Source organism: Excalfactoria chinensis, chromosome 16, assembly GCF_039878825.1.
Source record: "Excalfactoria chinensis isolate bCotChi1 chromosome 16, bCotChi1.hap2, whole genome shotgun sequence".
In the NCBI taxonomy this organism is placed as follows: Eukaryota; Metazoa; Chordata; class Aves; order Galliformes; family Phasianidae; genus Excalfactoria; species Excalfactoria chinensis.
In genome coordinates, this window is record NC_092840.1 from 8,657,518 (window position 1) to 8,677,040 (window position 19,523).

At 39.9% G+C, this 19,523-nt stretch overlaps 1 protein-coding gene across 2 annotated transcripts in view; it reads right to left on the reverse strand.

Moving 5' to 3' along the window:
- TMEM132D (transmembrane protein 132D) overlaps positions 1-19,523 on the reverse strand; it is a 192,759-nt gene that overhangs the window by 112,250 nt on the left and 60,986 nt on the right. For both annotated transcript variants that reach the window (XM_072350881.1, XM_072350880.1), the window contains one exon: positions 1,342-1,488. In XM_072350881.1, the coding sequence (XP_072206982.1) occupies positions 1,342-1,488 (147 nt within the window). The remainder of the gene's footprint in view (positions 1-1,341; positions 1,489-19,523) is intronic.

Below are 19,523 nucleotides of genomic sequence, written 5' to 3' on the forward strand. Positions count from 1 at the left end.
AAACGTATAACAACTCACATATATTTTAATAAACATAAAGCCATGCTTGTATTCAGTACATGAAAATACAAGAAGGGGTCATTTTGAAAGCTTGCTCCTGAATGATGAATATCGACGGGAAATAAGATGCCAACCTTCAATTTACCCATGATGTTGCATTATATTTTCCTGATGAGGAAGAGAAATTGGGCAAACGCATTCCATGGACCCAACAAGATAAAGTGTGATGGGAAACTCATTGCTGACATAATGTTTGGTTCTGATGCAATGCCCATTTCAGGCAGTGAAAATATTCACACTGTCTGTATGTAGCCTTGAAGTGGGATTTTAAAGAACGTAACAGGTTGTTCTAGGCAATAGGAAGGTGTGATGTTCACACATGTGTACATCCCTTTAACCAGTAAAATTTAGTCAGACGTGTGACAACAGATAAATACCAATATTATAATAGAGAAATTGTGTTAAAATGGAGTTTTTAGTAAGAAGAGAGTGATTTTTATCATAATTATTCCCCTCCTCTCTTTCTCACAACATGAAGTTTCCCACTTATTAGACTCACAGGATATTTATTTAAAAAGAAAATCATAAAACCATTATGAGTCCCCCAAAACTGTAAGATTTTGTAAAATGTCAGAAGCAAATCTATACAGCAACACTGGAATTCCCATGTTGTACGGTAAATTTCCTAACAGCAATACCAAACACAATACATACACAGGCAGTCAGATCCTTGTGAACACACACTTGACATACATTTCCAGAAGCAATGGAGAAGCAGCAGAAAACGATATAAAAATTGATTCACTAAAGCATTCAGTTGTGACTAGAATAGGAACGTCCACCTGCCAGATGATGGCAGTTTGAGAGCTCAGGGTTCTAGCTAAGTGCTTGCATGACGGGAATGGAAAATGGAAAACATATCCTTATGAATATGTTTTAGATTCCCCTTAAAACATTTGTATTTAAAATAAGTAAATAAATTCCCAAACAGCCCTATAATTACCCATGGTATAATGCCTGGCAGCAAGTCATTTGAAAAGATTAAATAAGTCACAACCAAGTACTGAGATACAAAACATATTCTTCTAAACACCTTTTGAAAACAGTATTTCCTACTAGCTCTAAAACTTTCTTTGGGTCTTAAGACTGAATAACAATCTCTGTTCAATGCACGTGTGGCACAGTTTACAATGCTCTACAAAACAAAGATAGCCTCATCTTTTCCAAAAGCATTTCTATCATTCTCTGTAATAAAATGTATTAAAACCATGGCACAATGCTTTGAAAAGGGACAAGAAAAGCCATCCGTTATTAAAAGGAAGAATGCTGGAGATGACCTACCTGTTTTCAGAGGCAGCAGACTTTCTCTGGCAAACAATAACAGCTGGTGCATATTTCCCCGTATAATCCACACTCTCTCTGATATCCCACAAGTATGGGCTGCTGGCTCTTATGCTGAAAACATTCACACCTTTCTTCACCTTTGCCCTAGGAGGAACAAGAGTGCAGTTCACCAGCTTGATCTGCTACTTATTGCTTCACTTTCTCCTCACTGCCCCACAGAAAATGCTAGAGCTCATCGGAGTTGGACAGGATTACAAGGGAAAGAGATGAGAGAATTAATTTAGCATTTCACATTTAAAAGGAAATGTTATCACGATAAAAATCTTATTGAACAAATGGTATTTACGGCTTCGTCTGAATCATGGAGTGGATGCATTCTGCTTTTCTGTTATCCAGTCTGTGGATAACAGAGAAACTGCTCACTATATCCACATATGACAAAACGTTACAGCCATGATGGTTGGAATGACCTCTAGTTGGGACAAATTGACATAATGCTTTTGGTTTTGAATACTCAGCAGAGAACAGGAACCACATCAAATAGCTGTTTCATTTCCTCTTAGCCAATGTTGTAATCCTGAATTCTTTTTTCTCCCATTCTTTAACTAAATATATCAAGGTACCACTGAATTATTCCACGATCAGCCAATTTGCCGAATTAGGAGTTTCAGTTATTGTTAACATCTTGTTTTCAGATGCGTTTACAAAACCACAAAGTCCATTGTGGTCAAACAGCTTCACATATGAGCCATGAGGAAATGACAGTTTAATTGTTTGCTTAAAATCTCATACACAAAATCCATTCACTTTTACAGCAAATTCTCAATTCCGGGGGAGAAAACAAAAAGGAATGTGATGTTTTTTGTATGAACTGTTGCTGCCACACAGGGATGCTAATATCAGTTGAACAAACACTACCATCTCTGCCTACACATGAGATCTTTGAAGGACAACATCACATAAATTTGCAGAATAAAAAGCCAAAGTATTTCTTCAACCACCTTGGACAGTAAAGAATGTATTTCATTTCTTCTACCACTAATTCAACAGCGGTAGCTGTAATTTCTTCAGCATACCTGGAAGAATGACAACGTGAAGGCCTGCCAATTTGCGCTCAGGCTGTTTCTATGCTAATGTTACAAAATGTATTTTAAGCAGGTGCAGTTGCTAGACCATGAATGTCCCTCAGGATGAGACACCAACGGTCAAAAAGTGGAAATTGAACAGCATTCCTGGCATCACAGAGAAAGTGAGGGAGATGGAAAAAGGCCAAATGATCTGGATGAAACACATTTCAGCATATGGCTCTGGCTAGTGCCAGTGACCTGTATCTGGCCCCACCTTCCCATTCCACTTCTAGAAAGGAAAACTGCTGGGTGTCAACAAAGATCCATGAGAGAAAAACCAATTCCCACTTTAGGGAAAATGGAACTGGCTCAAATCCTTCCAAGATGAGATGGCTGTGCTTAACAAATACTTCTAGGCCTGTAAAATGGTCACTGTCCCTCCAATAGCTCATTATGGTCAATGAGAAGATGCTAGTGTGTGATCTGAGCTGCTGAGCTGATCACGCACATATTTGAACAGGCAGTTGTCCCAGTGGAGCCAACTCACATTACCTCACACTAGCATGGGGCAATATCCATTCCCCTCATAGCCAGACACTGCTTGTGACAGTGCAAGGGAGGGGATACAAAACCAGAAAGCCAAGCCAAGTCTGTTTATACTTGACACATTATACAGTGACTGCCATCCAGAACTGATCCCTAGCGTTTCAATTAGGTATACATAGTATACTTAAGTATACTCCTTACAGTAATTGCAGCCTATGGGTCCACATTTCTTACAAGTGTTTTTGATAAGGTCTAATTTAGTCATCCAATAAAACCCAAACCTCTAATTTTATCGAAAACAATAACAGAACAAGATTGTTGTTTTCTACACAAATAGGGGTTAGTAACTCTTTTTGGAAGAATCAATTAAATATATCCCTATATTTAGGATTAAAGCTTCAGTTCCATGATCCCAGGAGATGCATTTTCCTGTAGCTTGCCTTGATGCTGCCTTTCCTACTTCTAGGAGGAACTGCAGAATTTTATTCACCCATTTTACAATGGCAACAGCACTTGGCAATTACCAAAGGATGACTGGGATGAAATAGGGTTAATAATAACTGAAGGTATGCTATATGTCAACAGATAAAATTGAAGATACCTGAGATGAAAACACTAAGGCTGTTGTCAGAGCTCAGTTACTGTCTTTCAAATCTGCTTCACTGAATCGCTTAGCTGTCACAGGGCAAGCTGGATCTCTGACCTTTCTACTACTTCTGAGAGTGCTCATGAGGCAGCTTCTTGGTTCAGCCACAGTTCAGTCTGGCAAGATTTCCCAAGTGCCATACCCATAAAAGGCTGATGACACAAGTTTTTCATGTATTTGCTCATGGTTAACAGTTAAGTACATCTCAGTGCAAGTTTGCTTAAAATACCATGGCTGGGCAGCAGAAAGTAAAGCTGTTGGATTATTTCATATCCACCACTTTACTTCAGGCGAGATTTCACAGTGGCAAAGTGGAGGAAAGAAAAGGCTTACTAACCTTTTCCATTTTTTCCCCCCCATACAATGAGTTTATTCAGCTAAATATATTCATAGCAGTTTCCACAGCTTGTTATTTACCTCTGGAGCAGTGTTCTGAGCCTTGTAAGTAGCTCAGTCCTTACCCCAAATCAATCACAGCAAACAAAGCCCCTGAGAGCTCTCGATCCCTGAAAACCTGTCAGTATTGGCAGGATGCAAAGCAAGGGAAGGGAGGAAGAAAAAAGTAGAAGGAAGTCCCACAGTCAATACATCACACCTGAAATCAAGGAAATACATTCCCTAAGTGCATAAAGATAGCAATTCCCAGTTCTGTCTCATGATCCTCAAACCACTGTTTACTCTAGTGATAAAAGAGGCTTCAACTCAGCTGATTTGAACGCAGGCATTGTCCTTTTCCACTTATCAAAGTGTATTTTAGCTTCTCCCACTTTTTGTGGCTTACAACCAGTTAGTATTTAGCTTTCAGCCCGTGTCATTACTGCAGGCTGATAATGGCTGTGAAATTGTTACTTAAGTGTTGTATAAAGTGGAACAGCTGGCTGGTGAAAAATAACAGCCTTACAGCACGTGTACTGCTAAGTGCCATGGGATACTGCCGACAAAGTGTCTGGTTTGAAATAGCACAGAGAAGGGAAAGAGAGAACCAGAACACACAAATTCACCCTCTAGACATGTCAGAGATGAAAGGTTAGGAGCACGCAGGAGCTGTGTGCCACAGGCAGAGCTCCCCCTCCTCATTTCAGTCCTGACCGTGTCCTGCATGCAGCACACAAATAACACATATTGCTTCACTCCAAAACAAAGTGTGTGTAAACAGAGTGTAACCCCTAAGCAGCTCTAAATAAAGGTGTTTCTGACCCATGACATTAAATCTAGCTTTCTATTCCTGCAAGCATTCAGGGCAAAGGCCCACGGGAACTCTTCACGCTGCTTCTGAGAAAGTGAGCTACTTTCCACATTAAAGCAAAGGCAAAAAAAAAAATAAAGAGAGAGACTGTTAACACTGGTACTACCTCTGGTTATCATCCTATTACCGGTGGTGTCAGGAAGGTGGCAGATAAACTGTTTGCAGAAGGGTATATTTTCAAGACCTCCTAGGCACCGAGCAGACATTGCTGCCGCTTAGCGTGCTCCACATCTGACTCATCACCATGTTTGCTGAGAGCTCTTCAGAAATAACATGAGGGAGTTTCTATTTATCTTCAGTGCCTTTTGCTGCCCAGAGCCTAATCTTGACCCAACAATGACCACATGACATCTGCATGCCAATATTTCACCTCCAGAAGCAACCTCCTCCCTTCACAAGGTCTTAATTTTGCTGAGCAACGTCAGGGTTCTCTATTCTAATTGCAGATATGGAAAAATACATCTTATGACCCAGTCCTGTAGACTGCTGCCAATCATTCTGGCTTTAGCTGGATCATATATCAAGAGACTTCATACTAACCATCTGAAGACTGAGCTTTTCATTTTAGATCAACCTTGACCCAGCTTACAGAAATGAAGATTTGGATGCCAGGATATAACATACAGAGTGGCTTCTGGAAGGCTTTCTTGCACTTATTTTCCCAGCTGACTACATCATATACAAACCAGTGCTGTCAATTGCTTTCAGAAGATGCCTTAAAGTTTCTTCAGGTTACACTAATAGTTTCACTGATTGAAAATCCACAACAGAAGAGAATCGGGAGTCCCTGAGATACTGATGGAGTGCGAATAATTTATGGAGAGCGATCTAGCACAACATAAGCTATTTAAAGCTGTATAATATACCCACAAACTCTTATTAAGGTCTGTGGTTTTCAGCCCTGTGAGACAGAAACCAGTTATCATTATGCATCACCACGAAAGCAGATTAAAATTAAATCAATCTGTTTATCTATGGGTTTGCAATGCAGCTTTTCCAAAGTATAACATGTTCCCCATCTAATTAACATTTCAGGAGGAAAAACCATTCCACCCAGACACCAAACTACCTTCGTTCAAATGGAGATATTACAAAAGAACAGAGCCCAGGTGGATTTATTTCAATTAGTACAAGGGCACAGGACAGATTTAGGATTCAAAAGTTGAATTTTGCATACCAGGAGATAAGTGGAAAAGATCTCTCTGTAATACGCATCTCTAGGACTTGAGAAAACAGCCCATGGTGTTCATATTTTACATGTGTGCTGTTGTAGATATATATATAAATGCAAGCATTGCGTACAGATTTAGATTTTATGCCTGTGGCTTTCAAAAAGGAAGTTAATATTAAATTATGCAAAATATACCAGTGTCTGGAGAATTAAAAGGGAAGAGCATTTACAAATCAATTTAAAGGAGAAACATATGGTCTGTAGTCTGACCTCTATTTGGTTTATTAAACAGGTCATGAGATACCCCAGTTCTCAGTAGGAACCAGAACTTCTGATGCTCTGCAGAACTGGATCTTCCTCTTGTAGGACAAACCCCAGTCAGAGCTCAGGAAGCAAAGCTTAGAAGTTGTGTGAGTAATAAGAATAGCACTGTGCCTCCCTAGGGATCCCAGCAGCTGTCATCCTGGGACTCCCAACACACACAAAAAGGTTTTTCATATACATCATGGGTGTGTAGCAGCCTGGCTGGTGCATCTTTTGGTGATTTCACCTTGTGGAACATATGCAATGTCAGATAAGTGGCAAAGAAGCAAGAGGGAAGAAAATAGCAGTGGTGTATCCTGAAGTGACATTACAGAAACAGAGGCTACCAAGAGGCAAAATCTCAGTAACAGGAGAGATAAGACACCACTATTACAACTGGCAACATTACTTTGAAGAGTTGTTCTGAGGAGGTATTACTGTGCTGATGGACAAGCTGGTGCTCCAGCCTGTAGCCATATATCAGTATAAATGATGAAGCAAGCATAGAGATGCTGAAGGAGAGATACAGTATTAAGGTTCACGGTTTGAGATGGAGAAGGGAGTCCACACTTTGTTTACCCCAAGCTACTCACCAAATAGAGTACTGTAACAGAGCAGTGATTTACTGTCACCTCTCCAGGCTGTATGGCACTTTTTTCTACAGGAACAGAAAACTGAGAAATAACGAGCAACAATGCTAAACTAAATATTTATGTATTCAAGTATGTGAAGGAAGCTGTTTGTTTACAGAAATGAAAGACGAAGATGAATAGCAATGCCTGCTGATTTAAAGTGGTTGGGAGCCTAACAGACTGCTTCCAACTACAGTTTCCAAAATAAATGCAAAATATGATGTAGGGTCTGAAATATATCTTTCTAAATTGCCTGTAAAAGGAAAACAATGCAGCAAATTCCCTCCTTTCCTGACCAAGCAACAGCAAAACAGCTAACAGCACAGCCTGTGCTTCAGACAAGTTCTTTAATAAGACCTTGCTTTAAAAAAGGGGTGAAAACTTACCAAATGACTGGGGATTTTGTGCACAGAAAATCGAATGTCATTTACCTTATGTTACAGGTGAAAAAACAGTAGCTAGCAGCTACCCAAAGCAAGCAAGGGGAGCTGACTGTGAGCAATCCCCAGAGAGCCATTCAGAGCACAAGGTGCGCATAATGAGGGATTATCCAGCTACCTATCATAGGCTGAGTGAAACCAAGCAAGGAATAACAAAACAATTTTGTATGGACATTTACATGTGTGTGTGTGCGTCTCTGAATGTGCATACATTTCTATGCTGAGCAGGCATGCAACAAGAGAAGGAGCTCTGGATTCACTTAAATTGGCTGAGAATGTTAGGAGCACAGTGAATGAAGCGAAGGCTGACGGACCACACAGCATGAGTCTTCCAAAGATGACAGTTGCAGAAATATTCTCTATATCTACCAAGAATCAGTGGGATTACACTGTGACAAGGGATATTTACACATCAAGAAAGCTTTTTATGACTAAGGAGGATGGCAAAGCACTGGAACAAATTGCCTGGTGATCTTGTGCAGTCTCAGGCATCAGAAGAGGCTGTGCCTGTCAGAGATGCCAGAAGAGTTGCAAGTTGAGCCAGTAGATGGAATAGACTGCTTGATGCTACAGCAGTGTGTATCGATACTTAAGTGGCTCAGGAAAGCTCTGGACTCACTCACAGAGAAAACAGCTCAGATTCAACCCACAGTTGAGGCTCCTGGCAGACTCAGAGCTATAGCAAACAGGTGAAAAGCTCATCTCTTTGAAGACATCAGGGCATGCTCTGCCCAGAGCAGTTACCCTGGGATATTCATCCACATAGGATGGGATGAGAACGTTTCTCTGAGTTTACCTGTAAAGCAGAGTCTGATGCAAGACTGTTTTGGTCAGCCCCAGCTCTGAATTTGCCCTTTGATTTCCCGACAGTGACAACTCGAGACTCAGAGCAGCCTTAGTGAAGGATGCAATGCTCGGATGTGGTAACAATTCATCATTGGAAAGCTTATTTCAAAATCTGTAAACAGGACAGTTCTGAGCTACTTCCAAATCACATCCTAATGCAAAACAAAATGACAGTATCACTGAGTAAGGAATGAGAAGATTACCTCAGTAGTGCTAACGAAGGCCGATCAGCGAAAATGAGTTAGCAACGTTCCCTAGCAACTTCCCACAGCTGCAGACAAAATCATCTTCTGGACATCATACGCGTTGTGAATACAGTTACTTTAAATACAAATTCTCTCATCCATTCCCTACATGCAGACCCCTCAAGGAGGTACCATAGGAGCAATGTACAGTGAGCTGTACCACAGCATTATCTTGTCCCAAAATTAATAAAAAAGAGACGCATGGATCCATATGAGCTGTGTTTGTCCTTCACTCAATGACATACATGTCAGATGTTCAAAGAACAGCATTAGAGAAGCAAAAGAAAAAGCAGCATATTACGAGCTGCGCTGCAAAAACCCTGAGTCTGCAAACCCTTTTTTCAAACACTCGTGGGAGCAATTTTGCTGATTCCTAATGGCATTACTTAAGGTTTACCAATTCAGATCTACAGTAAAGAAAATGTAAACTAATGTATAATTAAAGGGCTCCAATTCTTTAACAGAGAAATAGCTGTGTTGCTTCAAAGCGTTGCTATCAGCATTAAATGGATATTCACTAAGCAAATCAAATAGTGATTTTTGTCATATGCATAAAATCTGGGGCTGTATGTTATACATCCATGCTGACACATTTAACCTCTTCTGTGTCATCCGCACGAGTGGCTACCAAAACAACATTTGCTAAATAATAGCAAGGAGTTCTGCTGCAGGCAAACCCTCACATCACAGCACAGCCACTGATGCAGAAGGGAGTTCAATTAATACAATAATGACACTCTTCAAAATTATTCTGTCCTTAATGTAGGGTACACACAGCACTGCCTGTATCCAGTTGCAGCAGTGAACCCCCAGTGCATGTCACAGCACCATTATGGTTCTGATTTTTATGTGGGAAGAATCATAGAGGAAGTCTGGGCTGATCCAAGTAAGCAGAAACAGAGATGACTAGGAATTACACAAACCCCTCCTTGTCAGTTGCTCTCCAAGATAGAGCTATTTTGCAGGAACACAAAAGCAGCTGGTAATCCTCTCCACATGTAAATCCTGAAAAATTAATAATTGCACTTCCTCTCAGCCTCAAATTTCATGCACTTCCATAGACTTATTCTATTTGTGTATTTTAATATAAGAAAGATGAAAAGGAAGCGGAGGCTTTTCCTCACCACATACAATTGTTCAAGTGAACCTAATGTGGAATTGATGGGTAGGAAAACACTACAGTCCTCATATCCATGGTCAAAGGTAATTGCCATAAAGTGAAATATGGAAGCTTAAAATATGGACTGAGTGAGAATTAGAGTGTACACATTTTTCTTCTATTTGATGTTAAAGTCAACATCTAAGATTACAAAGCTTTAACACACTATATTTTTTGCATTATCAGCCATTACCACTTCTGCAGCAAAAGCCCAGTAACAGTCATCCAAAATGTTAACACCCTAAAGACTGGACAGAAATGGCCAGCAGGCTGTTGTTTTTGAGAGGAAAATGGCTGTATTGCTGGCTACCAGCTGGTGCACTAAATCTGCCTGGCAACAAGCTGTTTCATCAGGCAATCAAAACATCAACACAATGGATGAAATGGCTGAACAACAAAGTGCTGAGAGATAGAAGAAGGCTGAATAAAGCTGATGCAGAGAGAAAATCTGCAGAGAAAGAACCTAGGAAAATAATTTCAACCATGACTTTGTCAGAGATCAAGTTTCTCTCATTCTTTAAATCACGAGAAATGTAAGCTCTAGTTTCAGGAATCCCCACGCTCCTATTAGAAAGTAAGGATTTTATAACAGAGCATAACACTACCATTCAGCATGGGGAACCCATATGGTTGTAGTAAGAAGGAAATTAATAGTCTGCCCAGGGATTAAGGCATCTTTCAGATCCAGTAAAACCCCAATGTATGCTGGCTAAGCCTCGCCTCTGATCAATTAACTTCTGCTCTCCTGCCAAGTGGATTTGCAGAACTCAAACCTGTTTTGGAAGGAGGTCTTAGAGTGATATTGACAGCACTGTGTTCAAAATTAATGTTCAAAAAAAGATCAGAGCAAAGTAGGTGAGGGCAAACAAGAGACTCAGAATACACTCAGGATGCAAACCAAACATTAACGCTTAAGTGTCAAATCTGATACCAAAAACTAGATGCGACTATTACCCATGTAAGAAAATACACAAAAATAAAGATTATTTTGTCAATCAAGATACCAGTAGCAACAGAGATTTGTTCTCATAGTAGGTATTTTGAGACATTCAGTATGTTCTATTCCATGAAACGTACTGTACAAGTCTCACCTACTTCTGTGACCAACCGAAGCACCACAGACAATTGATGCTAGCAGAATATAATACAACAGTATTTTGACTACTGGGTTAAAATTCACATTAATAAAAAAAACACAAAGCCTAGTGAGCTAACACAGCAGAGAGATGTTAACCTTGGTCTCGAATTTACTGAAGAGGCTCAGGGACAATAATCCCATTGATGACAATGAGGCAGTGGAACCACTCTGATTTAAAAAGTACCACATCCCTCGGATCCCAGATACAACACTTCTCTAGACATTTCTAGTGCAAGAGCAGAGCTAACCCACCCTCGCTTCGCCTTCACATCAAGGTATTTCCAAGTAATTTGTGAAGAGTCACAGATGTTACTCTCACCTTCTTTGGTCAGTTTTTTTTCTTAAATGAGTTTAAGGGAGGAAAGGCAGCAGGTATGCTTTCCATAAAGAACGTCTCTCCAGCAATAGATGGAATTCCCTTGTACATAAGGTGCATACAGTGTTGTTATTCTGAAAATCACACAATTGTACTCCCAAACACAGAGGTAAACAAATCAGTAAACACTGGTAATGAAAAATTAGGTCTGCAGCTCATTCTACCTCATTGAAATTAGCAGCTCATCAGCTACCTTTCACAGAATCTTTATAGAAAAAGTTCTCTTTGAAGACCTATTTCAAGTCCACAATAAAGGTAGCTCTGTGCGTCACGCTCCACTGCACATTCCTTTGAACAACTGCCTTTGCAGCTTGAGGCACTTTGTAGAGGGACTAATTAAACAATGGCCCCTGCCACCGTGGGTCCTGCTGTGAGAGAGCTGATGATGATGTGACACACCTGCTGCAAGCAAAGAGCACAAGCAAGCAAGCCATGACAACAACAAAGAAACCAAAGGGTCGAGAGAGGGATGGCAAGTGTGGCTGGTATTTAAATGTATTCCTTATCACCATGCTGTGGCGTGGTGAAAGAGCCATGAAGGGGACTCCAAGGGGGCTCATGGTCACACAAGGCCAATATAGAGCTTGGGAAAACAAAGATGTCATTGCATGAACTCTTATGGAAAGAAGGCAGCAAATAGCATCCTCCTCTTTGTGGCTACTGAGATTCCCTTAGAACTGCCATTTCCAGATATTAGATACAGAAAGAGAAGCGTAATTTATGGTATAAAAAGCCCCTTCCAGTTGACAGACCTGCTGGCTGCCACTAATAGATTGATGAAAAGACTGTTTTTTCTCTTGACATATTGCTTTTGCGAGCAAATATATTGAAATTTATAGTCAGGCATAAATATTTTAGCAATTATCATCACAAACTTGTCTTATTATTAGGACTGTTGTCTATTAGGATTTTATAACACTTATGGCAAAACCTGGAACTCAGTTATATTTCAATGATTGAAATTTCCTACAGGGTTGCTTTTTTTTAGGAATCGCTCTTTGCTTGTGTTGCAAACATTATCAAGAAGTTGCTCGTTGCAGCAGAGCCACTTTGGGAAAAGACAGCATAAAGCCACCAGTCACTACATGTAACAAGACCTACCCTCTGCCCACTCCATGGGGATGCGGACTGGAGAGGCTGTTTCCTGAGCACAAACACTGGTAGTTCATCATCTTCATTTGGACATTTCTTGCTCAAGTGTTAGAGACAGATGCTATCAGCCAGAACACACAACCATCGTGGGCACACTGGGTCCCTTGTGGCACACAGCATGAATGCACACACAGAACAGAGCCACGCAGGGCATCTTCACTGTAGAGAGAGAACTGTGGGTAACAAAGGGCAAATCTGCCTCAGGTTTTCTCTAAATAAAGAATTTTTTCCTCTTCCATAAATATGTGCCTGGAAGTCAGGGAGTGACTGCTGGGGGAGATTTACTAAAATAGTGCATGCTAGAAACAAAACCCCCAACGATTTAATCTGACAAGGTCTCCTAAAGGCAATATGAAGACCTTCCCTCTAGGAGACTTTCTGACAGAACTATCACTACATATATACATATATACATATATATACATATATACACACACACACACTTAATGCAATAGCATTGAATGGTGCACTGATTAACTTTCAGTCCACGTGGTCAAAAACAAAACCCACTCTGAAGACAAGAAAATCCATTAACAGCACCTGGGAGTCAAATGCAAGCAGTGTGCTTAACAAATCCTCTTTGCATTAGCAGGGATGCAATAACTGTGCTACATACAGTTAGAACGAATTATCTGATGACAAATGCTCTTTAAGTTTTCCCTTGAAGAAGAGCAAATTTTGAGTGAAATTTGGGAATATTCCTTTATACACTGGCTGACCAGTGAGCTGTAAGCTGTCTTCACATGTGATCTTCTCAAAATTAGGGACTAATAAAGCACAATTACCACTGATAGCAGCATTGCAGAGAAAGACTAACTCACGAAGAAAACAGATGCAATTTACATCTTTGCAAAAAAAGCCATCTTCAACCTTCTTTCCTACTTCCACAGTCCCAAGGAGTTCTCTGCACCAATTCCATTCCACTTTCAGCATTTCTTATCATGCGCTATTCTGCTCTTTTCATTTTAGCATTCACTTGATAAAACTACGAGATTTACTCATCATTAAGGAATCTCTCTACCCATTACTCTCTTTCTGGCTTCCTTAGAATACCCTTCAGAAATCCTAGCCATTGTTGTCGACCTACACTGGAGCTGTTTCAAAACTGTGCTAGCTAACGAGATAACAGCCCCTGCAAAGCAGTTCTAGCACCAGAAGAATTGAAAAAGGCTTTTTTTACTCAAGAGCACCAAATTGTGCTGCTGACATTACTATCACTAGAAAACTGCCCATTGATTTCATTGGTCACTGAGGATAGCTCAGGTTCACTGCATACAAGTCTATTTTAAGACATAACTAAAACAGCACTGTACTGCAAAGGCGTGTTAAATCACATGGCTTTGCTTAGAAAGATGTGTTTGGAAATCAAGGGGTGTAATATACATATTTGCTCCTGTTCTGCGCAATAAATTATTTATTAAGCCTATTTCTCATTTCAAGATTCCTAGACAGGTAGTTAAAAATACTTGAAATGATTTATTCAAGGTTGGAAACACCTGCAGCATCCATAATGCATCTCAAAACAAGCCGTGTTGCTTCCAGAACACACATCATTTTCACCAGTAGTTTGAGACGTCTATAAAACTTCTTCAGAAGTTTAATAAATCTTCCCAAACAGATGCGTATAATTGATCTTATAAATTTCCCATGGAAACAGGAGGAACCACTCATTTTTTACACCCTGAGAGGTACCGTGCCTATTAGCTTTCCTAAGGTACTAAAGCTTCTCCAAATTCATTCATCTAAATAATAATTTTACACTTCAACCTGCTTTTACCCAACTACTTCTTTCACCCTCAGCTCACCTGTCAGATGCACCAATCTGTCCCTGTCATTTTCAGGAGTGTTTGCACAGCCCATCTCCACTTTGCAGTCCAGAGAGAAGGATCCGCTCTAATGATGTTGCCACATCTTTCTTGCCTTGTTGCTAAGACCACTGAAGGTGAATTCACCACGTGGTTACTAATTACTGCTAATGAAAGTAGTATAACTTTTTTGACAGTGCAAGGAAGTACATAGTTTCCGTATGAGAAGGAGCTCTTAGCGTGCACAAAGGAATGTAGAAGAGATGGCACTACTTACATTATGAATATTCATATTATTATTCAAAAATGTTTGTCACCAGATTAATTCATCTTCCCAATTATAAACCTATTTCTATATTTCATATCACTAACCTTGTTACTGCTGACCCCTGGAAGACATCACATGGACAAAATAACTACATGCAGACAGTTCTTTGCTGAGTGAGGTCCTACAAATGCTGGCTCTGTGACAACTCTAGAAATCCCAACTATGCAGCCTCCATTCTGACACATACCTTAACCATAATTCAATTTCAAGAGCTTATAAACACAATAGGAACACACCTCTGTTAGCAGTCAATAGGATCTAGGCTACAAAGCAATTTAGATGCTGGAAAGAATTCCAAAAGCATTACCCATAAATGAAAGAGAAAGAAGTATTCCACATCCACAATCAAAACAGAACACATTCAGGTGCCAAACCCATGGCATATCCCTTTCCAAGTCCAGCTGCAGCCTATCTGAATGACTTCCATTTGCAAAGTGTGCTTAAGTGACTGGAACAGAAAGAGGACTCATTTTCTACCTTGGTTCAATGTCATTTTTCTCCTCCTGTGACTGTATTAAGGTTTGAGACAATCAGTTCTTTTGGTTTAACAGCTACAATTATTACCTGAAAATAAATGCACAGCAATCCTGACACGTATCTGAAATCAAGTCATTTTTGTTGGGATTGGAATGCATACATTGTCTTCTCTCACTGTTTATATCCAGTGTTTCACCGCATACCAGTTTTCCCCCATAAAGCACAATGATTTAGCGGCTGCTTTCTGAGTTCTGTATGGCAGCTGGCCAGGTTTTAATTCCTCCAGTCAGCTGATAAGATATTCTTCAAAGATTAAATCATGATGTGCCAGGAGCCAAAGAGAAGGCTAGCATCTGAACGGCTTGTTTCTGCCTCATCTTGTGAAAAATTGATTGCCAATAAAAGTAAAACTAAAATAGTATACTCTAAGTTCTGTGAAACAATCTTCTGTAAATCCCAAACCTTTAAACTGTAATCACTGTGAAGGAAAAGTAATGCATATCTTAAGGATCTCAAATGCAGCTTCCTACACTCAGTCACTGGACAAATCTGAATCTAAATGGCTGTTCTCTTAATGCCCACAGGATACAAATAGCCCAGTTGAGTTTACAGCAGTAATAAAGAACAGACTTTGAGACTGAGTGTAGACTGATACAAACAGCAGAGTGAAAAATAAACATGCTAAAGCTGCTACATAATTCTGTCAAACATATGGTTAAGTTATGATTTTATTTAGAAAACAGATTGTAAGAGTGAAGTGATGACAGATGAGCTTATGTTGGTCAGTCATAAATACGAGTATCCTAATAGGAATTGGGCTTGTTACTGATTACATGCTGCCACGCAGATTTAGTGAGATCTAATCAGTTAGAAAATATGACTTTTTAAATACAGGCTGCAGCTCATTTCCAACTTTAGGTTGCTTACTTGAAAATCCATGAACGTTACACTGCATACAACCTTTAAGAGAGTGTTCAGGGAGGGACTTACATTTATGGACTCAATTAGGCATCCTAGTTGCTTATAAAAGGGCAGGATTACTCTTTTAAGAATGGCTTTCCCAGTTCCTAGTGCCCTGCACAGAGATGAGTAAACCAGACATAAGGAAATGCCGGAGGCAATCTTAAGTCCTTTTTCTGACCCAGCCTGCTCTACAGCACTTAGATAGGCATCACTGGCTGCATCACAACCAAGAGACCAGTGTGCATTTTCAAGCTCCTATTTCAGGATGCTCCACCTGCACTTGAAATTCTCCTGGGACAAAACCTAGGTATACAAGAGCTCCTGTGACTACTTCTGCAAGGAAGGAAAACCAAGTTTATGAGCAGGAAGGAAAGCACAGCGTGCTTCAGCCAGGATCTCAAGCACCCAGAGAAGCACACTTGATATTGAGATAAGTTTAAGCAGGCTACCTTTGTACTCCAGCTATGCAGGAGAGATGGAAATCCATGCATAGACCTGTAGCTTATACACTCCTTTTACAAGGCAATACAACAATTGCTCATTCTGGCAATGAGCAGTGCTACCATCACCGCTGGAGGCCCTGAACAAATAACTTGTGTCTCTTGAACTTTATGCTGAAATCAGTGTTATAAAAGCACTGTTTCTTCTGCTTCAAGATCATCCCCTGCTTAAAGACCTTTTCATATTGTTAATGCCATATCAGGTGAAAAAAAATAAACCTGTTGCCTGTTTGTTGCTATTCTTCTAATTCTTTTTACCTTTTACCACTGTTATCAAACGTGATGTTCATCAACTTTGCTGAACTGTTTTATCTTGGTTTACATGTCCCTTCTTTTGTGCTCAAGCTTGGGAGGGTCAGAAACAGAGGGCTGCACCCTTTGTGCATCAACCAGAAATCACAGCCTGCTCTTCCAGTGTTTTTTCCCGTGTGGCACATACAGTACATGAAAAGGATATACATGTTGAACCACAGGTCGATTCAGTGTTAAATTTTGGTTACTAACATGGTTAGGTCTTCAAAACAACAATGTTCCAGGCTGTATTCACTGAGCACTGAAAGTGGCCAAGGATGCTGCATAGCAAGGGGAAGAGAGGCTGATCAGAAACCTGTCACTGGCCCACAGAAAGATTTCTCAGTGCAGTGTGTACCTGTTACTGAACACAATATGTGGCAGAGCAGAAAAACAACTGATAATCACTAGGCTTAACATGCCCATTAGGTAAGGGATTCTTGAGAGTATGTTCATCAGGCATCACATTAGCATTCTGATGGCAGTAGAGAGAAACTATTAAATCTATTAAATCTATTGGTTCTTTTTGGGAGCAAACAGAACAAAAGTCTATTAAATGAAGACGGAAGAAAAAAAATCCTAGCTATTCCCCATGTATTGTCTGACCTATCTTCAAAACCTGCTGGTGTACTTAATATATCAAACAGGGAGGCTGGAAGGCATTTCGGTACAGTGAAAGAGGAAAAAATAATCAACTCTGCTCCTGACTTGACACCGGGCAATTCAGCCACACATTCCTGTCTTGTTTCAGCTCTCTTGACTTCAAAATTGAGTCAGATTTTTGTAAGTCTATGAAGTTTAACATAGCTTTTTGCTATAGTTATGGCTGATTGGAACTAGACCGATTTCCAACAACTATTACATGGTTCTGAGTTTTTGGATCAAATGGATAAATAATTACACATAGGAAAAGAAATAACATTAAGTACATTCTAAGTAGAAAGCAGTGAAGGAGGATGAGATCAGCATTAAGTAGGCTGCTGTTCTGTGTGAACCTTCCATTTGATTACTATTTATCAAAGCAGCAGCACTTAGTCCCATATTAAAAGTGCCTGAGAACACTCAGTACAAAAGCTTTGGTAACTCACTCCTCTTGAAATTATTGAGCCACTAGAGTCATAATTAGACTGTCATAATGAAGAGGGGAAAAAAAAAAAGCCCTTCTAACAACTACATTCCTGTTGTAAATTGCATTATGAAAGTGGTAATTCCCTCTGAAGTAGGCATTATCATGTCTTACTGCCCATGTCAGTTCATTATGGCACCGTTGCTATCCCAGCGGAGCCTTCACTTAGTAAATGAATGTTTGGGGATGATATTGCCAACCGGGGACTTATTACTTAATTGAATATGGAAACATTTAGGCCATTAGCATACATTTAAAAGTATTTTATTTCACAGATGTTAATTTATCTTGGGGAATGCCCTTCTCTCTACCCATCTCCTCTTTCTCTTAATTCTTCTCTGCAGCTAACTTATTTATTCAGTTAGGTCTTAGCTCATTTGCAACCCTGTGGCAAACGCTTTCCTATTTTAAAACATTCATGGACTGACATTTGGAACCTGTTTTCCAAAAAAAACCAAACAGCCACAATCGTTCCATCTTTCTCTGGCCTGAAGGTTGCGCACCCTGTCTTCGATCCTCCTTTCTCCTCCCCTCCAGCCCACCTTGCCCCTCACAGTATCTTCCTAGCAATGCTGAATTTAACACTTGCCTAAATGCTTCAGCACTCCTAAAAAAGGGGTTTCTGCTTCTCCAGCATCTGTATTAAAGATTGAAATGATACTGGAGAAGATAAAGTATCATCACAAGAAGGCATTTTAGTAAAAAAGGGGCAAAATCTACTAGAATGCAATGATACAAAAGAGTCAAGTACAATAGCTGCTTTTGCTGAAACTCAGCTAAGTTCATATTGTTGCTTCCAGCAGCTTTGATGTTTATTGCTCTTCAGTTGTTCCTCCTTTCTCTTTTAGCACATATCTATAGCTCACCTCCCTCCCCCTTCCACTTCAGCAGTGGAAGGCCTATTTAAATGTCTCCCTGAACTACAGCGATAATGCTGAAAATTGACTTTCTGCATCTGGGTTTGAATCCGTCCACAAACAATTGCTTCAGCTGGTGGAGACAGACATTTTTCTTTTAGTTTTTACAGATTACTCCAACCTACAGACTGGCAAAGCAATTACTGTGTCTGCAAAAGGCTAGATCACGGGCACATTTTTGAAAGGGTATTTTAACATAGAGGTTTTTCTATTTTACATTGGTAAGGCAAATCAACATCTATTACCATTTCTGCTTGCAGAGAAAAAATGCTTTAACACATGAACGCTAACTGGGGGCAAATGCTCCTATCACTTAAAAAATATATATGTAAAACAAAGCAAGAAAGCAAGGGAAAAAAAACACAATTTAAAGCCATTTTCAGTATCTGTTAGCTTGAGTAATGAAGACTTGAAGCAAGTAATTCCTCAAATAAGACGACAATCTTTATACACAAACACTTCAAAGTTTGGGTATTAGATTCAAGGATCTGCAAAGAGAACTTTTTGTAGCTAAGCTTTATAAGGCACGTTGCACTCAAACTTACAGTACCATTGAAAAAGGAATAAGGCAGCTTCAACTACAACAGTAGGAAACTCAGATTTCCCTACATTACTTCCACATATTTCCTTGCATCAGACAAATGCACAGTCACATAGATGAGTCACAGAGAACCATTTAAGTAACTCCATAATATTTTGCTGGTCAGACGCTCTGACTTCATTGTAATGGAAAACAGCAACTTGCCCAAGCTGAGGATCTCTCCCCAGTACAGCTTGCATGCCAACAAATCCACTGCACTGTCCT